The 23,060-nt window shown below is 45.2% G+C and overlaps 1 protein-coding gene and 1 long non-coding RNA gene across 2 annotated transcripts in view; one reads left to right on the forward strand and one right to left on the reverse strand.

Moving 5' to 3' along the window:
• ZNF683 (zinc finger protein 683) overlaps positions 1–23,060 on the reverse strand; it is a 42,565-nt gene that overhangs the window by 17,477 nt on the left and 2,028 nt on the right. The window contains exons 2-5 of the mRNA XM_084814407.1: positions 11,635–11,830; positions 7,786–7,905; positions 6,272–6,524; positions 1,435–2,390 (exon numbers count right to left, since the gene is read on the reverse strand). Of these exons, the coding sequence (XP_084670533.1) occupies positions 1,435–2,390; positions 6,272–6,524; positions 7,786–7,905; positions 11,635–11,793 (1,488 nt within the window). The 5' untranslated portion in view covers positions 11,794–11,830. The remainder of the gene's footprint in view (positions 1–1,434; positions 2,391–6,271; positions 6,525–7,785; positions 7,906–11,634; positions 11,831–23,060) is intronic.
• LOC146338067 (uncharacterized) overlaps positions 1–23,060 on the forward strand; it is a 37,869-nt gene that overhangs the window by 11,588 nt on the left and 3,221 nt on the right. The window contains exons 2-3 of the long non-coding RNA XR_014784934.1: positions 12,461–12,536; positions 22,220–22,338. This is a non-coding gene — a long non-coding RNA (uncharacterized LOC146338067). The remainder of the gene's footprint in view (positions 1–12,460; positions 12,537–22,219; positions 22,339–23,060) is intronic.

Genomic DNA, 23,060 nt, shown 5'->3' on the forward strand with positions numbered 1-23,060 from the left:
TGTGTGGATCACAACAAACTGTGGCAAATTCTTAAAGTGATGGGAGTACCAGACCACCTTACCTGTCTCCTGAGAAACCTGTACGAGGGTCAAGAAGCAACAGTAAGAACCAGACATGGAACAACCGATTGGTTCAAAATTGGGAAAGGAGTACGACAAGGCTGCATATTGTCACCCTGCTTATTTAACTTATATGCAGAGTACATCATGAGAAATGCCGGGCTGGATGAATCACAGGTCGGAATTAAGATTGCTGGGAGAATTATCAACAACCTCCGATATGCAGATGATACCACCCTAATGGCAGAAAGCGAAGAGGATCTAAAGAGCCTCTTGTTGAGGGTGAACGTGGAGAGTGCAAAAGCTAGTTTGAAACTCAACATTAAAAAAACTAAGTTCATGGCATCTGGCCCTATCACTTCCTGGCATATAGAAGGGGAAGAAATGGAAGCAGTGACAGATTTTACTTTCTTGGGCTCCAAGATCACCGCAGACGGTGACTGTAGCCATGAAATTAAAAGACGCTTGCTCCTTGGGAGGAAAGCTATGGCAAACCTAGACAGCATAGTAAGAAGCAGAGACATCACCTTACCGACAAAGGTCCGTCTAATCAAAGCTTTGGTTTTCCCAGTAGTAATGTATGGCTGTGAGAACTGTACTATAAGGAAGGCTGAGCGCCGAAGAATTGATGCTTTCGAACTGTGGTGCTGGAGAAGACTCTTAGGAGTCCCCTGGACTGCAAGGAGGTCAAATCAGTCCATCCTAAAGGAAATCAACCCTGAGTGCTCATTGGAAGGACAGATACTGAAGCTGAAGCTCAAATATTTTGGCCACCTAATGCGAAGAGAAAACTCCCTGGAAAAGACCCTGATGCTGGGAAAGACTGAAGGCAAAAGGAGAAGGGGACAGCAGAGGATGAGATGGCTAGATAGCATCACCGATGCAATGAATATGAACTTGAGCACGCTCCGGGAGAGTGTGCAGGACAGGAAGGCCTGGCATGCTATGGTCCATGGGGTCACGAAGAGTCGGACACGACTGAATGACTGAACAACAATAACTTGAATTCATGTTCTGCTTGTGAGCTTTCCTTTGGGGCATCTGACCCCAAAAGAAAAGTGAGATAGGACTTCTTCAGTCAAATTCAGTGTTGCATTGGAAGACCCCATGTTGACCCAGCTCCTATGGCAATACAAAAACCTGTACTGCAACTGCACTTGGGTGGACCGTGTTTGCAGGGTGGTTGCTCTGTATGGTACAAATTGGTCTGTTACCTATAAGCGTGCAAGTGTCACGCAGCCACCCTGCCCAATACTTTAGCAGACAAATTTAGCCCTTGTGGGAGGATTAAAAGCATTAGACTACTCCAGAAATGGAGGTTAACATGCATTCATGGGCTTGTTCTCATTTGTATCTTGACATTTCTAGATGTACCTTGAGATTGGAAAGCTGCCCAAAGGTCTTGGCACAGACATTGCACTCATATTTGATTTTGCCATTCTTCCTCTTCAGAGGGTATGGCATTGACTTGCTAATTTCCTGGGACACTGGTGGGCCAGTCTTTGGCATACTGAGGTCGACAGTCTCATGCTGGTAGAGAAACTGGGAGGTAGGTTTTAGCGGCTGAACTATGGAGCTGTCTGAAAAGGTGGCTTGCACATCATTGGAGCCCAGCAATGAAAGGCGGGAGGAGAGTGGCTTCTGTGGCTTCTTGGTGTCTTGTTTTCCTTGTGGCAAGGTGGGAGGGAAGACAGTTTGATACATCCAGGGATATGGAGGTGCTTGTTTCCCCAAGACATCCTGAGAAGATAAATGGAATGGTGATATTTCTCTAGGGCTGGTCAGTAGCAGTCCTGATGGAAGGGAGAAGGTTTGAGGGGCCACTACAAATTTGGGGTAGTGGGCAGTGGTGGTGCTGCAGGCATAGTGATAGGCTTGAGGAAGATTGCCAATAGGTTGGCACCCTGAGCATGAGGAATAGAGGCTGCTGAGATGGAGTTCCTTCTGTAGTGAAGTAGTAGGATTGTGTGGGTAATATCTGTGGCCATGTGGTTTTTCTGAGCCCATGTCTCTTTGGCCTGGAGGACCAGGCTCCTTGGATACAACTTCCTGCCCAGATGCATTGTGGGAAGACTTAAGCTTCTGAGGCTGCTCTTTGACTCTACAGGAGGCCTGTGTCCTTGAATCCATGTTTTGGCTTTCTGCTGTCCTCCTTGGTGGCATGTCTTTTTCTAGCTCTTCAGTGTCATCTCTCTTTTCCTCATCACCATTTTTGTCCTTCTTTGGGTAAATAGTTGTGCATTTTTGGTCACTGTTGGAGCTGTTCTGTGGCGGTCTAGTGCCCATCTTAGGGAAGGACTCTACCAGGAAATCCCTTGAGTCTAGACATTCTGCAAAGAAGGAGGCAAATCTCCTTTTATTGTAGCTCTTTATCTTGACATTTATTTTTACTTAAGAGGAATTAAATACAACACTAACTATGCACACATACATGTGTGTTGGTGTGAAATATATAAGTACACACATATTTATATTATACCTCATGATGTTGAAATATATCTTCTACAATAATCACAGGTAGAGATCTCTCTAAAAATAGAAAGAAGGAAAGAAAGAAAGAAAGAAAGAAAGAAGAAAGAAAGAAAGCCAAATATCTATCTTTTTTAAAAAAAATCTGTCTCAGTTATCAGATGGGACTGAAATTATTATTATTATTATTATTATTATTATTAAATTTATTAATCGCCCATCTGGCTGGTCACCCAGCCACTCTGGGCGATGTACAACATACAATAAAAACAGTTTAAAACAATAAAATTCTACAATAAAAGTATTTTCTAAAATACCCTAACCCACCCCAAATGCCTGCCTGAACAACAGCGTTTTTAATGGACGACGGAAGCTCATTAAAGAGGGGGCATGACGGAGTTCCCTAGGGAGGGAGTTCCACAGAGTGGGGGCCACCACAGAAAAGGCCCTCTCCCTCGTCCCCACCAGTCTAGCTGTCCTGGCTGATGGGACAGAGAGAAGGCCATCCGAGGCTGATCTTGTTAAGCGGCCTGTCTGGTGCTGCTGGAGGCGCTCCTTAAGATAGGCTGGGCCGGAACCATATAGGGTTTTAAAGGTCAAAACCAACACCTTGAATTTGGCCCGGAAAACAACTGGTAACCAGTGCAACTCCTTCAGCACTGGAGTGATGTGATCTCGCCGGCGGCTGCCTTTAATCAGGCGAGCCGCCGCGTTCTGTACCAGCTGCAGTTTCCGAACTGTCTTCAAGGGTAACCCCACGTACAGCGCATTACAGTAGTCTAAACGAGAGGAGACCAGGGCATGTACTACCGATGGGAGCAGATGGTCGGGAAGGAAGGGGCGCAGCCACCGTATCAGATGGAGTTGATACAGCGCTGTCCGGCTCACAGCTGACACCTGAGCCTCCATGGACAGCTGGGAGTCCAAAATGACCCCCAGGCTGCGGACCTGGTCTTTCAAGGGTAGCCGTACCCCATTCAACACCAGGTCAACATCCCCCAGCCTCCTCTTGTCTCCCACCAAAAGTACCTCGGTCTTGTCAGGGTTCAGCTTCAGCCTATTCCTCCCCATCCAGCCACTCACCGTCTCCAGACATTTGGACAGGGATTCTACGGCCAACCTTGGTGAAGATTTAAACGAGAGGTAGAGCTGCGTGTCATCCGCATATTGATGACACTGCACCCCAAACCTCCTGATGATAGCCCCCAGCGGCTTCACATAGATGTTAAATAGCATCGGGGAGAGGATGGAACCCTGTGGCACCCCACAAGTAAGTGGCCACGGGTCCGAAACCTCCTCTCCCAGTGCTACCCTCTGGTACCTGCCGGAGAGGAAGGACCAGAACCACCGCAATACGGTGTCCCCAATGCCCAACCCCTCCAGGCGGTCCAGGAGGATACCGTGGTCAATGGTATCGAAAGCCGCTGAGAGGTCAAGGAGAACAAGGAAGGAGCATTCACCCCTATCCAGAGCCCTCCTCATATCATCTACCAAGGCGACCAAGGCCGTTTCTGTCCCATGCCCAGGCCTGAAGCCCGACTGAAATGGGTCTAGATAATCAGTTTCTTCCAAGTGTGCCTTCAACTGCACCGCCACCACCCGCTCAATCACCTTGCCCAAAAATGGCAGATTTGAGACTGGGCGAAAGTTGTTCAAAACTTGAGGATCCAAGGAGGGCTTCTTTAAGAGCGGTCTTATCACTGCCTCCTTGAGGGCTGATGGCATCACTCCCTCCTCAAGGGAGGCGTTCACCACCGCCTTGATCCCCTCACCCAGTCTCTCTCTGCAGCTCATAATGAGCCAAGATGGGCAAGGATCAAGTAAGCAGGTGGTCGGTCTTACAGATGAAAGCACCTTGTCCACTTCATCAGGAGGAAGAAGCTGGAACCGATCCCACAAAACCGGTTTGCCACAGGCCGCCACAGGCATTAGAAATAGCTCTAATGGCCCCTTCTCCCTTGCAAACAGCTATAGACTGGGGTGATTTGTAACAAAGAAAGGACAGAAGGAAATGCTTAATCCTTCTCCTACTTTTTCTATGAAATTTTTCCCTCTCCCCCTTGTCCAACTGCTTTTACCCAGGGTGGAATTCTTACTTAGGAAGAATGTTTGCCCCAGAGATAATACAAGGACACCACTATCAAACTACCATAATCCAGACTAGCATAATCTGCCATAAACACAAAATTTTAAATCAAAATATGTGCAGCAGAGGCAATAATGCAAGCACACAATCTCATCCACAGATTACACATCAAGACACAAAACACAGAGCATGCAGATTATGTACCATATTATCAAGGAATTAAGCATTTGTAAAATGGGTACTTTTTTCTAGCCTGGCCCAGAAGATAGGCTAGAAAAATATTCCCATTTTACAGACGGAGTGAACTAGTTAATTTTAATTTTCTAAACATTATTATAGTTTTCTGTTAACCTAAGACAACGTTAAAAACTGAGATCCCAAGATAACAACTAGGTAGGCCAGGGCTACCCTGAATTACACCCCTGCTTTTACCCCTACATGGTATGAGACCTGCATTTGCAAAATCAACACAGGTCCAGAACACTGGTGAGGATAAAAGCAATAGAGGGAGGGGCAGGTTTAAGAGAAAAGCAACTGGCAGGGGAAGGGTTAAGGACCCGTACCCCTTCTCCTATGTAAGTGACCTCCACCAAGGTGTATTTTGCAAGGGAGAAGAGCCTCTCGGGGCTTCATTGTACACAGCTTCAGTGTAACATGGAGCTTGCTCTTAGGAGAGAACCTACAGTGAAGGACATATCACTACTACAGACTTCAATAAGTTTCTTCACAGAAAACTGTGGTGTTAAGAGCTCTATTAGCAGAGTTCTCAGCATCTCATCAGACAACAGTTCCCAAGAGTCCTTGTGGGAAGCTAAGATAGTTAAAGAAGTATATAACCAGTGTCATCTTATAGGGTTGTTATGCCCTGTCCAAAGGCCATGCTGACTGGCAATGATGGAAGGTGCAGTCCCACACATTTGGAGGGCACCAGATTGGGGAAAGCTGGCATACAGTCTAGCAGAACATATGAGTCTCTTTCTAAAAATGAACTTCTTTCATCTCAGCAGGGCTGGACGATGTGGAGTGGGAGGATCCTGATGTATTTGTCAAGGGCTCCTTGGAGGCCTCTCTCAGTCTAATCCAGTAGCCAAGTCCAGACACAGACAAATGGATTCTTTTCAAAGCTTTATTCCTCTTTTACAACTTAACAACTCTACCGTTAGCAACTAGATATGAGCAGCAGAGTACCTATGCCCTAAGTTGGAACAGTCGGTCCCCGTTTGAAAGGGAATTACTGGCAGACCCCTGAACTTAAGACTAGGGAGAGTCCCTCCCCTTTTCCCTTGGATCCTCTGGGCGCAGCCGTTGTTTGCGCGCCAACCGGGCACTATGCCTCCTTTCTGCGCCCTCCATTTGGCGCCGCTCTCTGCGTCGGCGTCGTGCGTCCACCAAGTCTGTCACTCCCTGGACTGCTATCTAAGCTAGGAATGCTGGTGGGAGGAATCTCTGTAATCTGTTGGCCCTGGGAAAGCGGAGCACGCTCCTCTCCCAGGAGCGACTGCTCTTCCTCAGAATCAGAACTACTCTGGGATTCTATGGGCTCAGTGTCCACCCTGACAGTATTCATGCTGATGGGCCTGGAACAAGATGGCCCTCGCCCAAATTCTTATTATGTAAGATATTGGCAAGAGTGGTGTGCACATTCTGAACTCTTACCTGGTTTAGTTGCCGGCTCCCCTGAGAGCAAGCATTGGAAGTGCCTGGATACCCTATGGGTGTACCAGACCAAAAGTTCAGCTCCGGCCAAGATGGGTGTTATGGTATAGAAATAGATCTCCAGGTTGTGCTGGTAGGCCATCAGGTTTTGGGCTGGACAGATGGGAGCTGGATTCACATAGCACATCCAGTTACTGCAACAAGGGTCATTCACATCAAGGATGTGGTGAAGCTTTCCTTCTACGGAGAAAACCTGAGCAGGAAGAAAAGGCAGTGGAGGGGAGGGGGGAATGATGTCATGTATTAAATGGAAGCTCTTCTTCAAATAGATTCTCTTTCTGTAGTTACACACAAAAAGGGCCTTGCCAATTGCCTCCTGTTGGAAATCAGATGCATATAGGATAATGGATAAAAAGATGGCCTCTGATATCTCTGAACAAAGGAATCACTTGTAGCTGATAAGCTGAGAAACCTGTATCTGAACTGAAACACTTCAGACATGTGGGGTTTATAAGACTACACACACACACACACATCCTGCACATAGAGATTTGCACTTGGAAAATACATTTGCTATTACTATATACTGCATACCAGCTTTCCCCAACCTGGTGCTCTCCAGAAGTGTTGGACTACAACCAGCCACTATCCCCCTTGGCCATGCTGCCTGGGGATTATAAGAGATGTAGCCCAACACATCTGGAAGGCACTAGGCTGGAGAAGGATGCTACAAACTAAGAGTGAACTCATTCTGCAAGTGAGGGTCCTGATGTAGCCAAAATGGCACCATCCGTGCACAAAAAAGGAGGCTATTTACAGGCTTGGGGAAACCCAAGGCTTGCAGAAGGACAAAAACAAACAAAAATCCGTTAGGGAAAAAACCTTAAGCAGGGTGGGTGTGGGGGAGACATACCTATAGCTTCGGCTACAGGGTGACTCATAAATTGAATAAATCAATAAATAATGCAGCTAGCATACTCAGTGGCCCGGAAGTACTGGCTGATTGTTGGAGGGAGACCAAGAAGTGGGAAGGAGAAGCGCATGGAGTTTCCTGGAAGAGAACATGGCTGGCTAGCTGGAACCTTGAACAGGAGCACTCCACAATACAACATTTTGTTGCAGGTCCCACTTGTAAGATACTATGCCTGAGCACAAGGGATCTGTAGTTAGGAAGTGCATGTGTTCCACATCCAGCACCATCTGTCTTATGGAGCCTGACCACTTGTGAGGAGTGAATTTATGTGGCAAAATACACTTCTGGCCCCAGCCAAACCCCTGTCTGAAGAACAGGGACACTACAAAAGATGGCCATCCTAGCTCTAGGCCAGATCCACATAAATCACTTAAGCAGCTATATTTGAAAACATTTGCATGGCACAATATTTTGCTATATGGAGGCAGTTTGATGCAGACTAAGTAGCCCTTGGCCAGGGGGTCTATTTGCCTGTTGGCAGGCATGATTCCTTTATCTGGCCTAACAGGAGCCGTTTATGTGTTCTGTGGCCATTGCTCACCCTCCAGAAGTGCTTCCAATCCACGTTCTTTGGAATATTCTCTCTGGTATAGATCTTCCCAACCAGCGGTCCAAAGCGTGTGCCTTGTGGAATGTACTCTCTGCTGATCACAGCCATTACCTGAAGAAACACCACAAGTTTGTCAGTGCAAGCTAGGTCCTGTGGTTCTCCTGCTATTACCTGTATCCTCCAATGTTTGGCAGATTTGCACATGTGCATGGATTGTGCTTATGTTATAACACACACACACACACACACTCATACATACTGTTAAAACGTGCTTTATACAAAGCAAGATCTATGCACACATAGAAAATCGGACACATCGTGACCCAGACTGAAGCTCTAGAAGCTCTAGAAACCCATATATTGCTTAGCTTCTCTGCATGGAGGAAGAAAAGCTGCCTTGTACAATTGATCCTCCTCCTATCTGGTCAAGATTCCTTTAAATATTTGTTTATATCCCATCTTTCCTCCAAATATCTCAAGCCAACATACATGTTTCTCTTCCTTCCGCACTGTATCCTCCTAACAATCCTGTGAGGAAGAATAGGCTAAGCGACAGTGACTGGCACAAGGCTAAGGCTGCAATCTGATACCAACTTACCTGGGAGTGGGCCCCATTGAACTCAATGGGACTTACTCCTGAGTAGAGATTCATAGGATTGCACTGTGAGTTTCATGTGCTGAATGGGCATTTGAACCCTGGTCTCCCAGGTAAGGTGGGCACTTACACATCACCAAGAAAGAGGACAAAATAGGATACAGATTTGCATAATATTTACATATGGATACACACACACATATACACACATTTAGAAATAATGGGTTGGATCCAGAGAGTAGACCCATTGAAATCAATGAGACAAATTGGTTGTGACTAACTGAAGTCACATTAATTTTAATGCATCCACTCTAAGTAGGTTGACCATATTTCCTTGAGATAAAAATGGGATATTGGGATGACAAAAACGGGACCAGGTTATGTAATATTCTGTATTCATGGAAAAGTATGAAAAACACTCATAAATATGCATGTATAAAATACTTATAAAATATAACATGAGCAGTAAACAAATCTGTATGACATACCACACTGAACACTCTAATGCAGGACTGCAGTGGCCAGACTGCAAAAAATCATAAACATACAACAACAAGAAAAAAAAGAAAAGAAATGAACACCCCGACTGCTATCACAAGCCGGCATATGCTAATGTCCCACCGGAGAGTTCCGCTGTAATAAAAAATAGCTAACAGCCTGTTGAACTGAAATATGAGTCTGAAAAGTCCGAATCAAACTGAATGTAGGGCAGAAAGAATCTCTATGGGTGGAATGATGGTAGAAATAACAGTAAGACTCACCCTCCCGGCTCCCACATGCTGAATGGGGCTTAGCGACCGCCTCTTGAATTCCCCGCCACTGCAGACAAGCAAGGGGGCGGCGTCTGATCGTCGCTAGCTCAAGAAGCCTGGCCCTGACTGGATAAAGTAAATGGAACTTCCTCTTTCGTCACACTAGTAGTTTTACTGCACGCATTGATTAGCATAGAGCCTTATTATAAACGCGTTCAGTTTTTTTACAAAAAATTAAAAATGGGACAAAATTGACATTTATATTAAAACGACGGAATGGTCAGGAAATATGAAAAAAATGGTACTGTCCCATTGAAAACTCTAAGAGCATTTCTATATGAGGCTTTTATTGCCCACTTGTGATTGGTCACTCATGGAAGTTTATGGGTCCTTTACACAACCTCCAGTGCATCTCCTTCACTTTCTGGCCTTTATCCCAGTTTTTAAAAGATCAGGGATAATGCAGTAATAAATGTTAATCTGCTTTAATGGTCATGTGAAATTGCGCAGTTGTGCTATAACACAGTGCCATCTAGTGGCTGTAGATGGCACTACAGGAAACATGTAGAACTTGTAGACAGAGGAAGTCCCAGGAAAAAAAGCCCGTGTCCGCCCATGTAAGGAGCCAAGCTTAATCCCGCAAAGAATCCAGAAGCAGAAGCTCTGGTAAGTTGCAGGATAAAAAGCCTGGTGTGAAGAAGCCCTAAGTATCACTAAAGCTAGATCTAACCCAATGACTAATTTAAATACAATACAGCTCACCATAGTGGGAAATATTGTGACCAGGTGACTGGTGTGCCTACTGCTCATTCTGCTGTCCAGGTGCTAATTTTTGATGGGCAACTTCAAAGCCCCTGCTCTGCTCTCCCTTCTTATGGTTCTTTATCTTTAAAACAAAGTTGAACTGGACAGTCCTTCAAATAGAGGACTGTCCTCTGTAAAGTAAGTCACATGGCCACCCAGGTCCTAGTCCAATGTAACTATTACACCACACTGGCTCTCTGTTTTTGTCAACCATTTCCTCTGTCTTGAGTAGAGAGAAGGAGCAGACCTGTTGGATCTGCTGTAATTCTGGATTTCTGCATGTGATCCCACACTACTACCTTTCTGGGCATGTCTACACTGCAAGCTTAAACTGATTTAAATAGCCATATTCTCCTCGTGGGAACTGTAGCTTTTTTGAGGGTGGGCTAGGGATCTCTATCACAGGAAGTCTTCACACCCGCATAGTGCTATAATTCCCAGAATTCTTTGGGGGAAGTAGTGACAGATTAAACCATAGAGATAAGAAAATTCAGCAACTCATTCCATCACAGGGATATGGAATTTCCCAGTTTCTTGAGGACCCCCACCCCCGACTTCCAGAAGTAAGATCTGCCCTGAGAAACAATGGAAAAATCCAACATTATAGCACAACTGTTATTGGCTAGCAGCACATTCATTCAGAAAAAAGGAAACAACAAATACAGGAATTCATGCTCTATCTAACTCAGGTCTTATTTCATGCAGGGCTGGTTTGGAAGAGCCCTCATTGCATTCATTACTTACAACCATACTGTTTCATCTCCTGGCATGAGTGATGAAAATCTGGTTCTACAGTTTTGCAGCATGCCCGGATCAATTTGAAGTGGGGAAAAGCTGGCTGTGGAGTGTGCTGATTGGCCCAGTACCCTGTGATGTCAGTAACACATCTCCCCTCTATCCCCCGAACACTTTTGCAACGTTTTAAAAATGTTTGCAGTTTCTTTTAATAAGGTGCAACACAATTGTGTAAATAGATAAACATACACGTGCTGCTTTGGGAAAGAAAGAATGAACGAACGAAAGATGAAGAGATAGCTTGCCTGAAGCATGAGGTGAGAAGCGAGACTCACAGCTGAACCGCTTTTTGATATGCTGCTAGCATGCAAAGGTGGGTGCATGCTGTGGGTGAGGAACTCACTTGTGGCTGTACTTTAAATACGACACATCTCTTTACCCTCATATACTTTGACAAGAGGAAGCTGGGTGTGCAGAGGCTGTTCCTTTCTGAGCATCTCAGATGCCTGAAGTCAACTCAGCTCTATATACTTGGAGTCCTCTTTTCTTCCCAGCGGTCAGAAAAAAGGATACCACAGTGTGAGCAGCATCGGCTAAAGATCTGGAAATGTACAGCCCAGCAAATTTGCACGGAATTTCCAGATATGGTTCTGTTGCCAGCTTTGTGGAGACCTATCACAGCCTGTACCCACATATATTGCTATGGCTGGGGTGAGGTGGTGGGAATGGTAGAAGCTGACAGGGTGCAGATCAGAGGATGTATAGCTGTGTCTTATATATTTATTATTTTTATTTATTTAAAACGTTCGTATTCTGCCCTGTATCATTAAGATCTCAGGGTGGCGAGATCTCAGGGTGGCTTGGGACCCGGTGAGGATTGGGGAAGGGGTGCAAAGCTGAGCCCAGGGGAACCCCACAGCTAAACATCTGCCCTGGGAGGGCTGCCACTCTGACCTTATTGCTGCTGTTATGCCGGAAGGCTAGGTTCCGGGGCAAAGAGGCTTGTGCCTGCGGAAGGTTGGAGTGTTGCTTGGACTGCTGGTCCTTCACAATGTACATGCATCGCTCTTCAAATGCCTCCTCCCTCCAAGGTAGCCTGGCTTCTTCTTTCATCCTTCTCTCAGTCCAGCCGGAGTATGGAGAGCAGAGCCTGGCACAACGGGTGGGTGGGGGGAACAGGAATACATAATTAAACTCAGGTATTTGGAGCTCTGTGACAAACTCAGGAGTCACACATTGAAGCCTAGTCTATGTCCACAAATATTGGTGTTGGGTTTTTTTTTGTTCTTTCAAATTATTTGTTATTTAATGGTTGAAAAAACATTCCATAACAAATCAAACAAATATCAATGTATATTTTTATAACTAAAACTGGAATCTTCTGGGGGAGGAAGTTATAACTCTCCAAGTGGGAAGAGAGAAAGGGGAAGACAAAAAATGGAGAGAGGGAGAGAGAGAGAGAGAGAGAGAGAGAGAGAATAAAAATGGTGTGTGTGTGGGGGGGGACTGTTCACCAACATAACATGGACTGCATTGTCCATGTTCACCAACAGTGGTGCAGTTAGGGAATTTTAGACTCTAGACTTAATTGTCTTACTGGCAGAGGGGAGCTCTTTAGATGGTATTGTGTGTTATCTAATTTAGTTCAAAATATGGCAATCCAGCCCTTCTGCATTTTGGGGCCCTCCTGTTAATTCTGCTGAGTGAGACCCCAGACGTCTGCCCCAAAGTCCTGCCCTGTTCACAAATTAGTAGCTTTTGCTTTTTCTGTCTTTTGCAGGTTCCAAATGTTTATCTGTACAAATGGCACTGTGCTGTTGATTGAATATGTGTGCACAGGATGACCATATTAACTGGTAAGTGTTCTCTTGATCTGTTTTCTTATATATTAACAAAGTTCACTTATGGTCAGTGCTGATAGTTCTTCCATCCATTGAGAGCAATAGGGATATGAACTTCCTAATGCTGAAGGATCAGTATCTTAGCAATCAACACCACCCTATCCTACCCCCCCCCCTTTTAATGCATGGCTGAGTATTCATTCATATAGGACGGTACTAACTCTCATGCTGGCAACTGCTGGCTCACTTCTTTGCTGTTATGACAAATACAGCCTAAGAACTCAAGGACAATGATGCTTTATATAATTAAAGCATGCTGTCATTGACGAATTTGGACCAGTTGCACAAGCAGCATTGAAAGTCCCTTGGATATTTAAGAAGATTAAGGAAAGAGGGCAATTATGAAGGCAATTATTTATATAGGGCAAGTGCCTCCAGGAGCCCCAAACCCAGGCCAGAATACTTCAGAATGGCATGGCTCTGGAGGAAGAAATAAGTACTGTAGAATGGAAATTGCACTCTCCTTCATTCCTAAATCAACACAAGATCTTGCCTGGCATTTAATCCAGCAACAGAAATTAACAGGGATGAGTCCAAACAGGTGTGAAACTGCAACAACATAATAGAAAGAAAAGAAAAAGGCAAGGGTCTTTTTTGGTGGTGGTGGGGAGTCTGAAGAACATTTTCAGTCCCCTGAAATTCCCTTTTCCCAAGGTTTGCCTATAACAATTATGCTCAGGCCTACAAATCAACACTAAGGCATTATTGAAAGCCACACAAGCGTTGGAAATGGGGCTTGTTACCACAAGACAATTGCTAGAAGTAGAATAAGGAAGATCTGTCCCACTTGATATGGGCATGCCCTGTTTTAACCAACTTCTGGGGAAAGGGAAAAACTGGGAGTGAAGATTCATATTATTGCCTTGGTCATCCTTTTGACCTGCGATGGGAGATGGACAGTGGAAGTGCTACTCTGCTGGTTCTCCTGAACACCTGTGGCTTTTGATACAATCAACCATGGTATCCTTCTGGACCACCTGGATAGGATAGGTATACATGATATTGTTCTTCAATAGTTCGTTCCTGTCTGGAAGGCTAGACCCAGAAGGTGGTACCTGGAGACTGTCGTTTTACCCCATGGTCTTTGGCCTGTGTGGTACCACATACTCTATCTTGTCTCTCATGCTTTTTAATATCGACCTGAAATTGCTGGGCAAGGCCATCTGGAGCTTTGGCTTGAGATGTCACCAGTATGCAGATGACACACAGCTCTACTTCTCTAGTGTGGCCATACACACATTGCCAAAAAAAGAGGAAATGCAGCACCCCAAAAGAGGACACAGATATGCATAAAATGTGTAGGTAGGGATGCAGACTTGGAAATATTGACTACAATTTAAATTGAAATGCAAATGCAATACATCTCCCCACAGTGGGGAAAACTGAACAGGTGACCTACATGCTTGCTGTCCAGGTGCTAAATGTTGATGGGCAAACTTCAAGGCCCCTGATCTGCTCTCCCTTCTTAGGATTATTTGCCTTTAAAGGACACTTGTTCTGGACACAGCCACTGAAACAGAGGGTACCTTCAAATGTAAAGTAGGATGCATGGCCACCATATCTCTTGTTCCTATTGTTTGATCTGAAGAAGGCAGTGGAAGTGATAAACTGGAGTCAATTCAGGAGTAGATGAGAATTTAACAAGCTGAAATGTAATCCAGACAAGCTGGAGATACTATTAGTCAGCAACACAGGTGCCTTAGGTGAAGTGGCTCAACCTGTTCTGGATGGGCTTGCGCTGCCCTTGAAGGGGTAATTTTTGACCCATCACTTTCCCTTGATGGTCATGTGGCAGTGGTTGCTAGGATTGCCTCACCGGCAGCCTTACCTGGAGAAGGGAGACTTGGCTTCAGTCGTCCATGGTAATTCATTACCTTCAGGCTGTACTACAGTAATGCACTCTATGTGGATCTGCCTTTGGAGACAGTCTGGAAGCTTCAAGTAATCCAAAATGCACAGCCAGACTTTAGTCTGGTGCTTACAGATCAGAGCATATAACCTCAATCTTACGTCAACTTTATTACTTTCCTGTTTGTTTCGAAGCTCAATTCAAAGTGCCAGTTCTTTAGGCCTTTAAAGCCCTAAACAATTTAGGACCAGTTTACGTTAAGGACCCCAATAGATTAAAATCAGTGTCGGAGGTCTTGCTTTCAGTGCCACCTCAGGAAATTTGGCAAGTGAGCACAAGAGACAGGGCTTTTCTGTGCCAATGCTGCAACACTGGAATGCCCTTCCAACTGGAATTCATCAGGTTCCCTCTTTGTGTCTTTTTCACCAGAAATTCAAGACACTTTTATTTCAATACTTAAATGTATAACACTTATTTTGATTGCTGCCAGTTTGAATGTGCAACCTCTCTCTCTCTCTCTCTCTCTCTCTCTGAATGGTGCTTGTATTTTGTTTTTGCTTTTAAGAACTGATGTCATATGCTTTTATTATTATACTGTATACTGCTCTGGGTACTTTTAGCAGAAGAGCAAGATAAAATTTATCATCATCATCATCTTACACCAGGATCTGAGGTTAATCTTCAAAGTGCTGGGAATAAGGTACATGCCAGTTATATTGGGCCAAGAGCCCACTGAAGGAGGGATGGATTTGTATATGTTTGGAAAAGTGAAGATGATCCTCATACACAGTAGTGGGTCAGAGACTGGTGACCTATGAGTTGCAGGGTTTTAACTTGTGGCCTAGAAAGCATAGAAAGAATACACTCTGAGCTATGTAGTTCCTTCCCCCCGCTCGTAATACATTACATGGTCATCCTTGTTTCCTGTCCCAAGGGGGAACTGCTGCATTTACCCATAGGAAACTGGCAGCAGACCTCGAAACACAGACTAGGTTACCCCTCACTGGCTGGGGATGATGGAAGTTGTAGTCCGACACATCTTGAGGGTGCCAGGTTTGGAGAAGGCTGGCCTAGAATTAAGCTACTAAAAGTTAGGAATGCCAAGTGACCAGGAAAAGAAATGACATGGCCTGCTCCTGTTCCTCTAGCAGCAGCCCCTATCTGCAGAAATCGGCAGATGAAGTTATTCAGGACAAGGATATATAAGCAAGATCACCTGAAAGTACTAATAGACCAAGCTGCTGTTAGAGATACAGGAGCAGGGACTGGTAAAAGAAAAAGAAAAAAAAGTTGACTACCCTACTAGAAGTAAACAAAACAACATTCTGCTGAGGGATCAATTGCAGTCTTACTCTAGTGTTCTGAGAGAACAGGAGAAGATTCCTTGGAGCAAACCCACTTTTAAGAATTATTTTGTTTATTTGAAAATACCTTCATTTCTTATAGCTGTATGAGTAAGCAAATTGTTATCCGAGCCATATCTCGTCCATTCTAACAAAATGCCTGTGACAATCATCTAAAATTCCCATTTTACAGATTGGAAGACAGGCTGTGACCAGCCCAAGGCCAGTGACTGCGTTATTAGCTGTGCCGGGCTCGGAAGGAAGAACTAACAATAACATGCTAACCACTGGGTTATGTGGCTTTCTCATTTATAATGGGAGCATACAGGTTGCTATATACATGCACAGCCCCTGACTGCACTTAATATTGTGCACTTACTTGGTCGTGCCTCCACCCGTTGGGGCCACAGGGATCCCACGGTGACCCTGCCATGTCTCTTGCTCTCACCATCACATCCCCATCCCTTGTAGCGTCATGCTGCACCTCGTGCTTCTCAGGACCTTACTGGGTTAAGTGCCTTCTGGCAGGATCATCACCAACAGACCCTTGATTCTGACAGCATGTTTTGGCAAATGCACTCTTCAGGGCCCTCACATGACTCGCAGGGGGGTTACAGGGGATTAGCATATGTGTATAAGGGGTGGTTCCTGTTTCACCGAAATGAAGAAGGGGGTCCAGATGGAGGATTTGGTATCTCCCTCTTCTTAGAAGGCCAAAAGAAGGTTAAGGGGTGGGGGAGGACGAACAGCAGGAGCCTCACCAGGGGCAGCCATGACCTCTGCATGAACCAGAAGTGTGGCATGTCAAGGGTTTCCTTTGACCCACTTGAGGGAATGGGGGTCATTAGCGTTGCCCATCAGCAAACTGGTCCAATAGGAGACATTTTAAAAACAGAAAACCAAGCCAGACTGCTTCCTTATGGACAGAGCCTCACTCTACTTAAGAGAGAACTGGTTCAATAACAACAACAACCATGAGAAGGAGCAGCAGCATTTTTAGGCAAGATATTTTGAGCATTCAGACTGCATGAATATATCCTTAGTCAACTTTACAACCACCCTGTAAATTTTCTCTCTGTATTGCAGATGGGGAACCGAGGCGGAGAGGAAGTGCTCTGTCTAAGGCAGCCTTACCCAACCTGGTGCCTTCCAGATGTGTTCGGCTGCAACAACCATCATCCCCAGCCAGCATGGCCAATGGCTGGGGATGGTGAGATTTGTAGCCAATGTATCTGGAGTGCATCAGGTTTGGGGAGGCTGGTCTAAGGCCACCTAGTCAGGTTCATGGCTAGGGTTGCCAGATTCAAAACAGGACAGGGCTCCTGCACCTTTAATAGCTGTCCAGATGAGGGCAGTCACTGCAGATGTAGCGTGTTATGCCCTCTTCCACCCAGCAATTAAAGGTGCAGGAGCCCCAGCCTCTTTTGTACTTGGCCACCCTACATCATGGCTGAAGGTGAGATATGAAAAAGGAAAGGGAATTACCTGGCTCACAACCCACCCTGTCAGCTGGGACATTAAGCACCATCTCCCTGCTGAAATCTGTGTCCTTTGTTTATCTAGCCATGTGCATCCCTTCAGCCATTCAGGAGGCTGGCAAAGAACTTCTGTAGGGGTGATAAAGCTAGTTAGCACACTCTTATACACGTCGACTCAGAAGTAATGCCCACTGAATTCAGTGGGACTCACTCCCAGGTAAATGGATCTAGGATTCTTCTTCTTCTCCTCCTCCTCCTCCTCCTCCTCTTTAATTTTTATACCTCCCAATAGCCAAAGCTCTCTGGATGGTTCATAACAATTACAAAACAAAAACTTAATATAAAAATGTTAACATACAAAATGTAAAAACGTAAAAACAGCTAAATAGACAGTTACAATAAGATACTGGGACTTGATAAAAAAAAAAAAAAAACCCACTGGCATCAAAGACCCCTTTACTACTGCTTACGTGAGCTGTTAGGACTTTTGGGGGGAGGGGAGGTGTTATTTAGTGTGTGTGAAGGCAAAAGTACATGTTATGCAGGAGGTTTTAAATTTTACTTTAATGTAGTTTGGGGAGTGGGACTCCTTTTTTTAACTTTAAATTTTAATGCAGCTAAATTTTATCCCCCACCAAATTGGATCAGAATAGTGGGATGAGGATTGGGGTCTTGAACTCCTTTCCTCTGTGTTGTTTTCCCAGTCTAAATCACACCCCCCCTACACACACACACACACACACACACACACTCCGCCTGCAATTAAGCCTGCAGGTTGCCTGTATTTTTTTTTTCTCTGTGCAGGGCTAATCACAGCATTTTCGTGGGGGACGTTTTGAGCAAGGACGTGTCCCATGACATTAGAGGCTCCACTTAAGGCTGGACTTTGAAGTGCAAGTCCAGAGCCCTGCAGCCTGGCGGTGGGGGCAGGGGTGGGCAGAGCTGAAATAAACATCAGAAGAGACAAAGGTGGCAGGTGATGGCTGGGGTGAGGGTGAGTGGGCAGCAGCAGGAAACAGATGCAGCATCAGGCGGCAGCATGGACAGTCACACAGTGCTGGCCTTTCGCTACCCATTAACCTTCTCTTAACCCCCCCCCCCCCGGCAAAAAAAAAACATTTAGGCACATGCACCACACAGCACAACTCCTGGGGCTGAGACTCCAGCACCACCACAGCTTAACTTCCCCATAAGTTGCCTGCTTTAGTGGGTTAGGATATGCCAGAGGTGTCCCCACCTGCTCAGCAGAGAGGAGCTCTGCCAACAGGGGCCATGCCCCCACCCACAGCAACTCAGCATGCAGAAAGCTACCAGAGGTGTTATTCCAAAATGAGGCATTGCAGGGTGGGGAAAAGTCAGCTGTGGACCTGCTGCACCTAAAGCCGCTCTGTTCCCCAAGATGGGCCCACCCCCACCCCACTGCTTTCATTGGGTATATTTAAAATACAAAGATCAGCACTGCAAAAGCACCACCACACCACACCTTCCGCCCTGGCCAGCGTGAGCTGGCAGGGCTAACTTCACGTAGGTTTGTTTTGTTAGTCTTTAAGGTGCCACAATATTCTTTGTTGGTTTTGCTCCAACAGACTGACACAGCTACCCCTGTGGAAAATATATGGGAAACATTAAGAAGTATTTAAGGATGCAATCCTATGCGTGTTTAGACAGAAAAAAGTCCTACAACTCCCAGCATTCCCCAAGCAGCATTCCCCATGGCTGCCTGGGGAATGCTGGGAGTTGTAGGGCTTTTTCTGTCTAAACATGCATAGGATTGCACTCTAAGTCTTGTAGGTGGCCATGTGTCCTCTTTTAGAGAGGACAGTCCTACCTAGGTAATTGGAACCAATTACCTAGGGAGGTAGTGGGCTCTCCCACACTGGAGGCATTCAAGACGAGGCTGGACAGCCATCTGTTGGGGATGCTCTGACTTGGATTCCTGCATTGAGCAGGGGGTTGGACTCCATGGCCTTGTAGGCCCCTTCCAACCCTACTATTCTATGATTCTATTTGAAGGGCTGCCAGAGGACTACCCTCTGTTTCGAAGGTGTCCTCTATTTGAAAGGCTCATCTGTCCAAGTCCAGTTTAAAGATTAAAAAACCCTAAGAACAGAGAGCAGCAGGGGCCTTGAAATTTCCCATCACCCCTTAGCACCTGGACAGCAGATTGAGCAGGCACACAGGTCACCTGGCCGCAGTCTTCCCCACTATGTTGAGAGGTATTGTATTTGTATTTGAATTATAGTACTTATTTCTAAATGTACATGTATGCATATAAATTAGCATAAAATGTTATGCAGATTGGTGCCCTCTTTTGTCCTCTTTTTTGGCAATGCACGAGTGACCACCCTAGTCTCCAGTGCTCTCATAGGAAACCTAACTTGGTAGTGCTGCTCCTAGAATGTCTCACTGCTCAGGGAGATGTGATGAGCAGGTAACAATCCGTTTTTCCTTTACTTATTTACTAGTGAATGGACCCAGCACTGCATTGGGTGGAATAGCTCATTGTTTGTTACAGCAAAGCCTTCAAGTAAAGACTCAGAGCTGTCAGAGCTGGGCACATAAGCAATGGTTAGGGAACTATCTGGTGACCGAAGATGGTACTGCAGGCTTCAAACACATGGGCACATTAATTACTTAAAATTAATTAATGTGCTTAAAAAACCAAACAACCCAGAGGTGCACACCACTATGGTGCCTGTAGTATGCATGCCGTGTTTCAGATGTCTAGGTTTCATGGTCTTGGAGCTATAACGCTGACAGACACACACATCTTCCTTTATTATTATATATGTATTGATTTCATTTTTATCCCAGCCTTCCTCTGAGTAGCTCAGGGTGGTGTTCATGGTCAGTTTATCCCAGTGGAGACTGGTGGCTCCAATTTCGGTGGGGCTTTGTATCCATTCCGGGTTTCAGTCAGAACCAGCCAGAACTCTAAAGGAGCTATCCAAGGTGCTGAGCCTAGACTGGTGATAGGGTTCAGCACCTTGGATAGCTCCTTTAGAGTTCTGGCTGGTTCTGACTGAAACCCAGAATGGATTCACAGCCCCACTGAAATTGGAGCCACCAACCTCCACTGGTTTATCCTCACAGCAACTTTACGAGGTAGGTTAGGCTCAGAGATAGTGTCTGGCTCAAGATGACCTAGTAATCTTGATGACTGAGCAGAGATTTCAACCCTGGTGTCTCCAGTCCTCATCTGACGCTATAACCATTAGGCTTAATGACAAGATGCAGAAGCCCCTAGAAACCACTGATCTACATATGGGTGCTGAGAAAGAGGAAGAGAAGAAAGAGTAAAACCACCCATGAAGGAATTGCTCTTTTGATGTGGGAATTGCTAGACATCCAACGCCACAGCTGATAGATGTAGAGTAAACTGGAACCTGTCTAGTTGGTTTTATACCGGAAAGGTTGTGCCTTGAACAAAGTGCATCATAATTTTCCTCCTCCCCGTTCATAGTGTCAGCTGAGAGGCAAGAGGTGGTTTCATTCTGACTACTCCAAAGTCAATCCCTCTAACATTTTCATCGAAAATGGCTGAGACAATGCTGCAAGGTTTGCTTTCAGCAGAAAACATGACAAGGGTTAAATAAGTATGTAATAGTTCCAGTAAAAGTTTGTGTGTGTGTGTGTGTGCGCGCGCGCACGCATGTGGGGGAGCATGAGAACAGCTTACTGAGCACTGTGCCACATTGAACAAACCATTGAAGACATTTCTAATGGAGAAAGTAATTACTTACTGAGACAGTGTCTCAATTTCCCCTAGAATATGAATAAGACTATTTAGCATATCTGGAGCAATCAGAGTCCTTCACATACATGATCTCAGTAATTTTTACAACAGCCCTGTAAAGCGGGAGTGGGCAGACTCCAGGCTTGTGGGTCCTATTTTGTTTTTTTATACTAGAATGCTGAGGTCTACCAATCAGAGTATGGAGTCAGTTATCTACTGCACCCCATGAACCACGTATTGGGATATATACAGATTTACACGTAGGTTACCAGAGATCAGGGAGTCTAACACAACACTCTAAAACTGGACAGCAGAGTGGAACAAAGACCTGGTCAAAAGCAACCAGTGAGTAGTCCTATTTTACAGATGAGGAACACTGAGGCCAAGAGTTAAGGAATTAGCTCAAAGCCAGCTATAGCAGAGGATTTTTTTTTCTTGAATGATTACTTGCTCTTGTTCAAGTACTGGAACCAGAAACCCTTGGAGAGCTACTGCAATTCACCCAGAGTTCTACCAGGAGATCCCAGTCTACCTCCTGCCCATCCCTGCTGTAAAGGGAAGGAAGCTGGAGAGAAAAGGGGGTGGTAGAAAGAGAAAAGGGGTGACTCAGCTTTGTTTCAGGCCCTGCCTACCTCTGGCTTTGGCCCTGCTCACCACAGATTACCCACGAGGAAATGCAGCCCTTGACAGAAAAAGACCAGCATTAAGAGAACCACATTTCCACCATCATATATATTGTGTTAGACATCTTACTAATCTCTCTGGGTATGTGTATTCCCCCATGCCCAGCAGCTAATACCAGCGTCCAGGGACAGGGGAGCAATTTCCACGGGGAAAGAGCATGTGTGTGTGTGTGTGTGTGTGTGTGAGAAAGAGTTAACACCTCCGCCCATAGCATCATAGCCCCAATCCACTGTGGCTGCCTTTAGGCAAAGAAACAAACAAAAAAGATGTTGGAAGATCCAAACACAGATTTCCCAGATCTCGTTAGCTCTTAGGTACCATTTTTAGAGGACCTAATAAAAGTTTTCCTTCATGTTAGAAGCCAAGACATGCTTACCTACAATCCTAAACACACTCACTAGGGAGTAAGCCCCATCGAGCTCAATGGGACTTACTTCTGAGTAAACCTGCTTAGGCTTGCCATGCAAAGTCCAATGTGAAGAATACAATTGCACCTGCATTCTGTAATCATTCTTTGCATATTCTCCTCCTATTTTTCTTTTTACCAGTAGATCCACTCTTTGTGTTGATAAGAAGATGTCTTATACAGTTCTCAGCAAAACTTCTTCCACCATTATGATTTTGCCATCATGATTCCAGCTTTGTAAGAGGGATACTTTGCTTTCAGGTATGATGTGGACCTCTTGGCAAAGCAGCAGCAGAAGCAACGGGGGCTTCCGTTTTCGTGTGGTTGTTGTGTCACATTTTCTGCTTGCTTGGTGCAGTTCTAAGGCAGTTTTAGCCCACTGCTGAATTCCCCGATGATACCCTTAAAAAACTCTGGGTCCCAGAGAGGGTGCTAGAGGAAGCTGTACATTTTGGCAGGTCTATCTGCTTCTTCATTGTCCTTTGGAGGACCACAATAGAAGGAAAAAAGCTTCCATGACATCCTACACTTGCTGAAATTCCCTCTTCTCCACAACTATTAAAGCTGCAGGAGCCCTGTCCTCTCTTGCATCCAGCCCCCATCCCTGTCCAAACTGGAATACATTTTTCCAAATATCAGCTACCGCTATTCTATTGCAATAGAGTGTGGTGTGCCCCTCTTTTCCATTTCTTCATTCCCTTCTTCCTTCTCCCAACATGCCTTTGCAGGTGATGATCTGTTGCCATTTTTGCCTTTTAAAATAAAGTATGGAGTGTTATTTGTTTCACCGATCTTTGTTCCAGATCACTAAATCATTGCCACCGCCAGTTTATCGAATTATTTGTGCCAAATGTGATGCCTTTGCTAATGAGCATGGCTTTTATAATTTGTTCCTTTGTGTGGTTTCTTTGCTTAACAAAAGAACCAAACCCTATAGGGGTGTCCTTCTACATATCCACCTCTGCCACATAGAATAGTATAGA

Source organism: Heloderma suspectum, chromosome 10, assembly GCF_057233095.1.
Source record: "Heloderma suspectum isolate Gila_16-S chromosome 10, 16-S_ref, whole genome shotgun sequence".
NCBI classification, from domain to species: Eukaryota; Metazoa; Chordata; class Lepidosauria; order Squamata; family Helodermatidae; genus Heloderma; species Heloderma suspectum.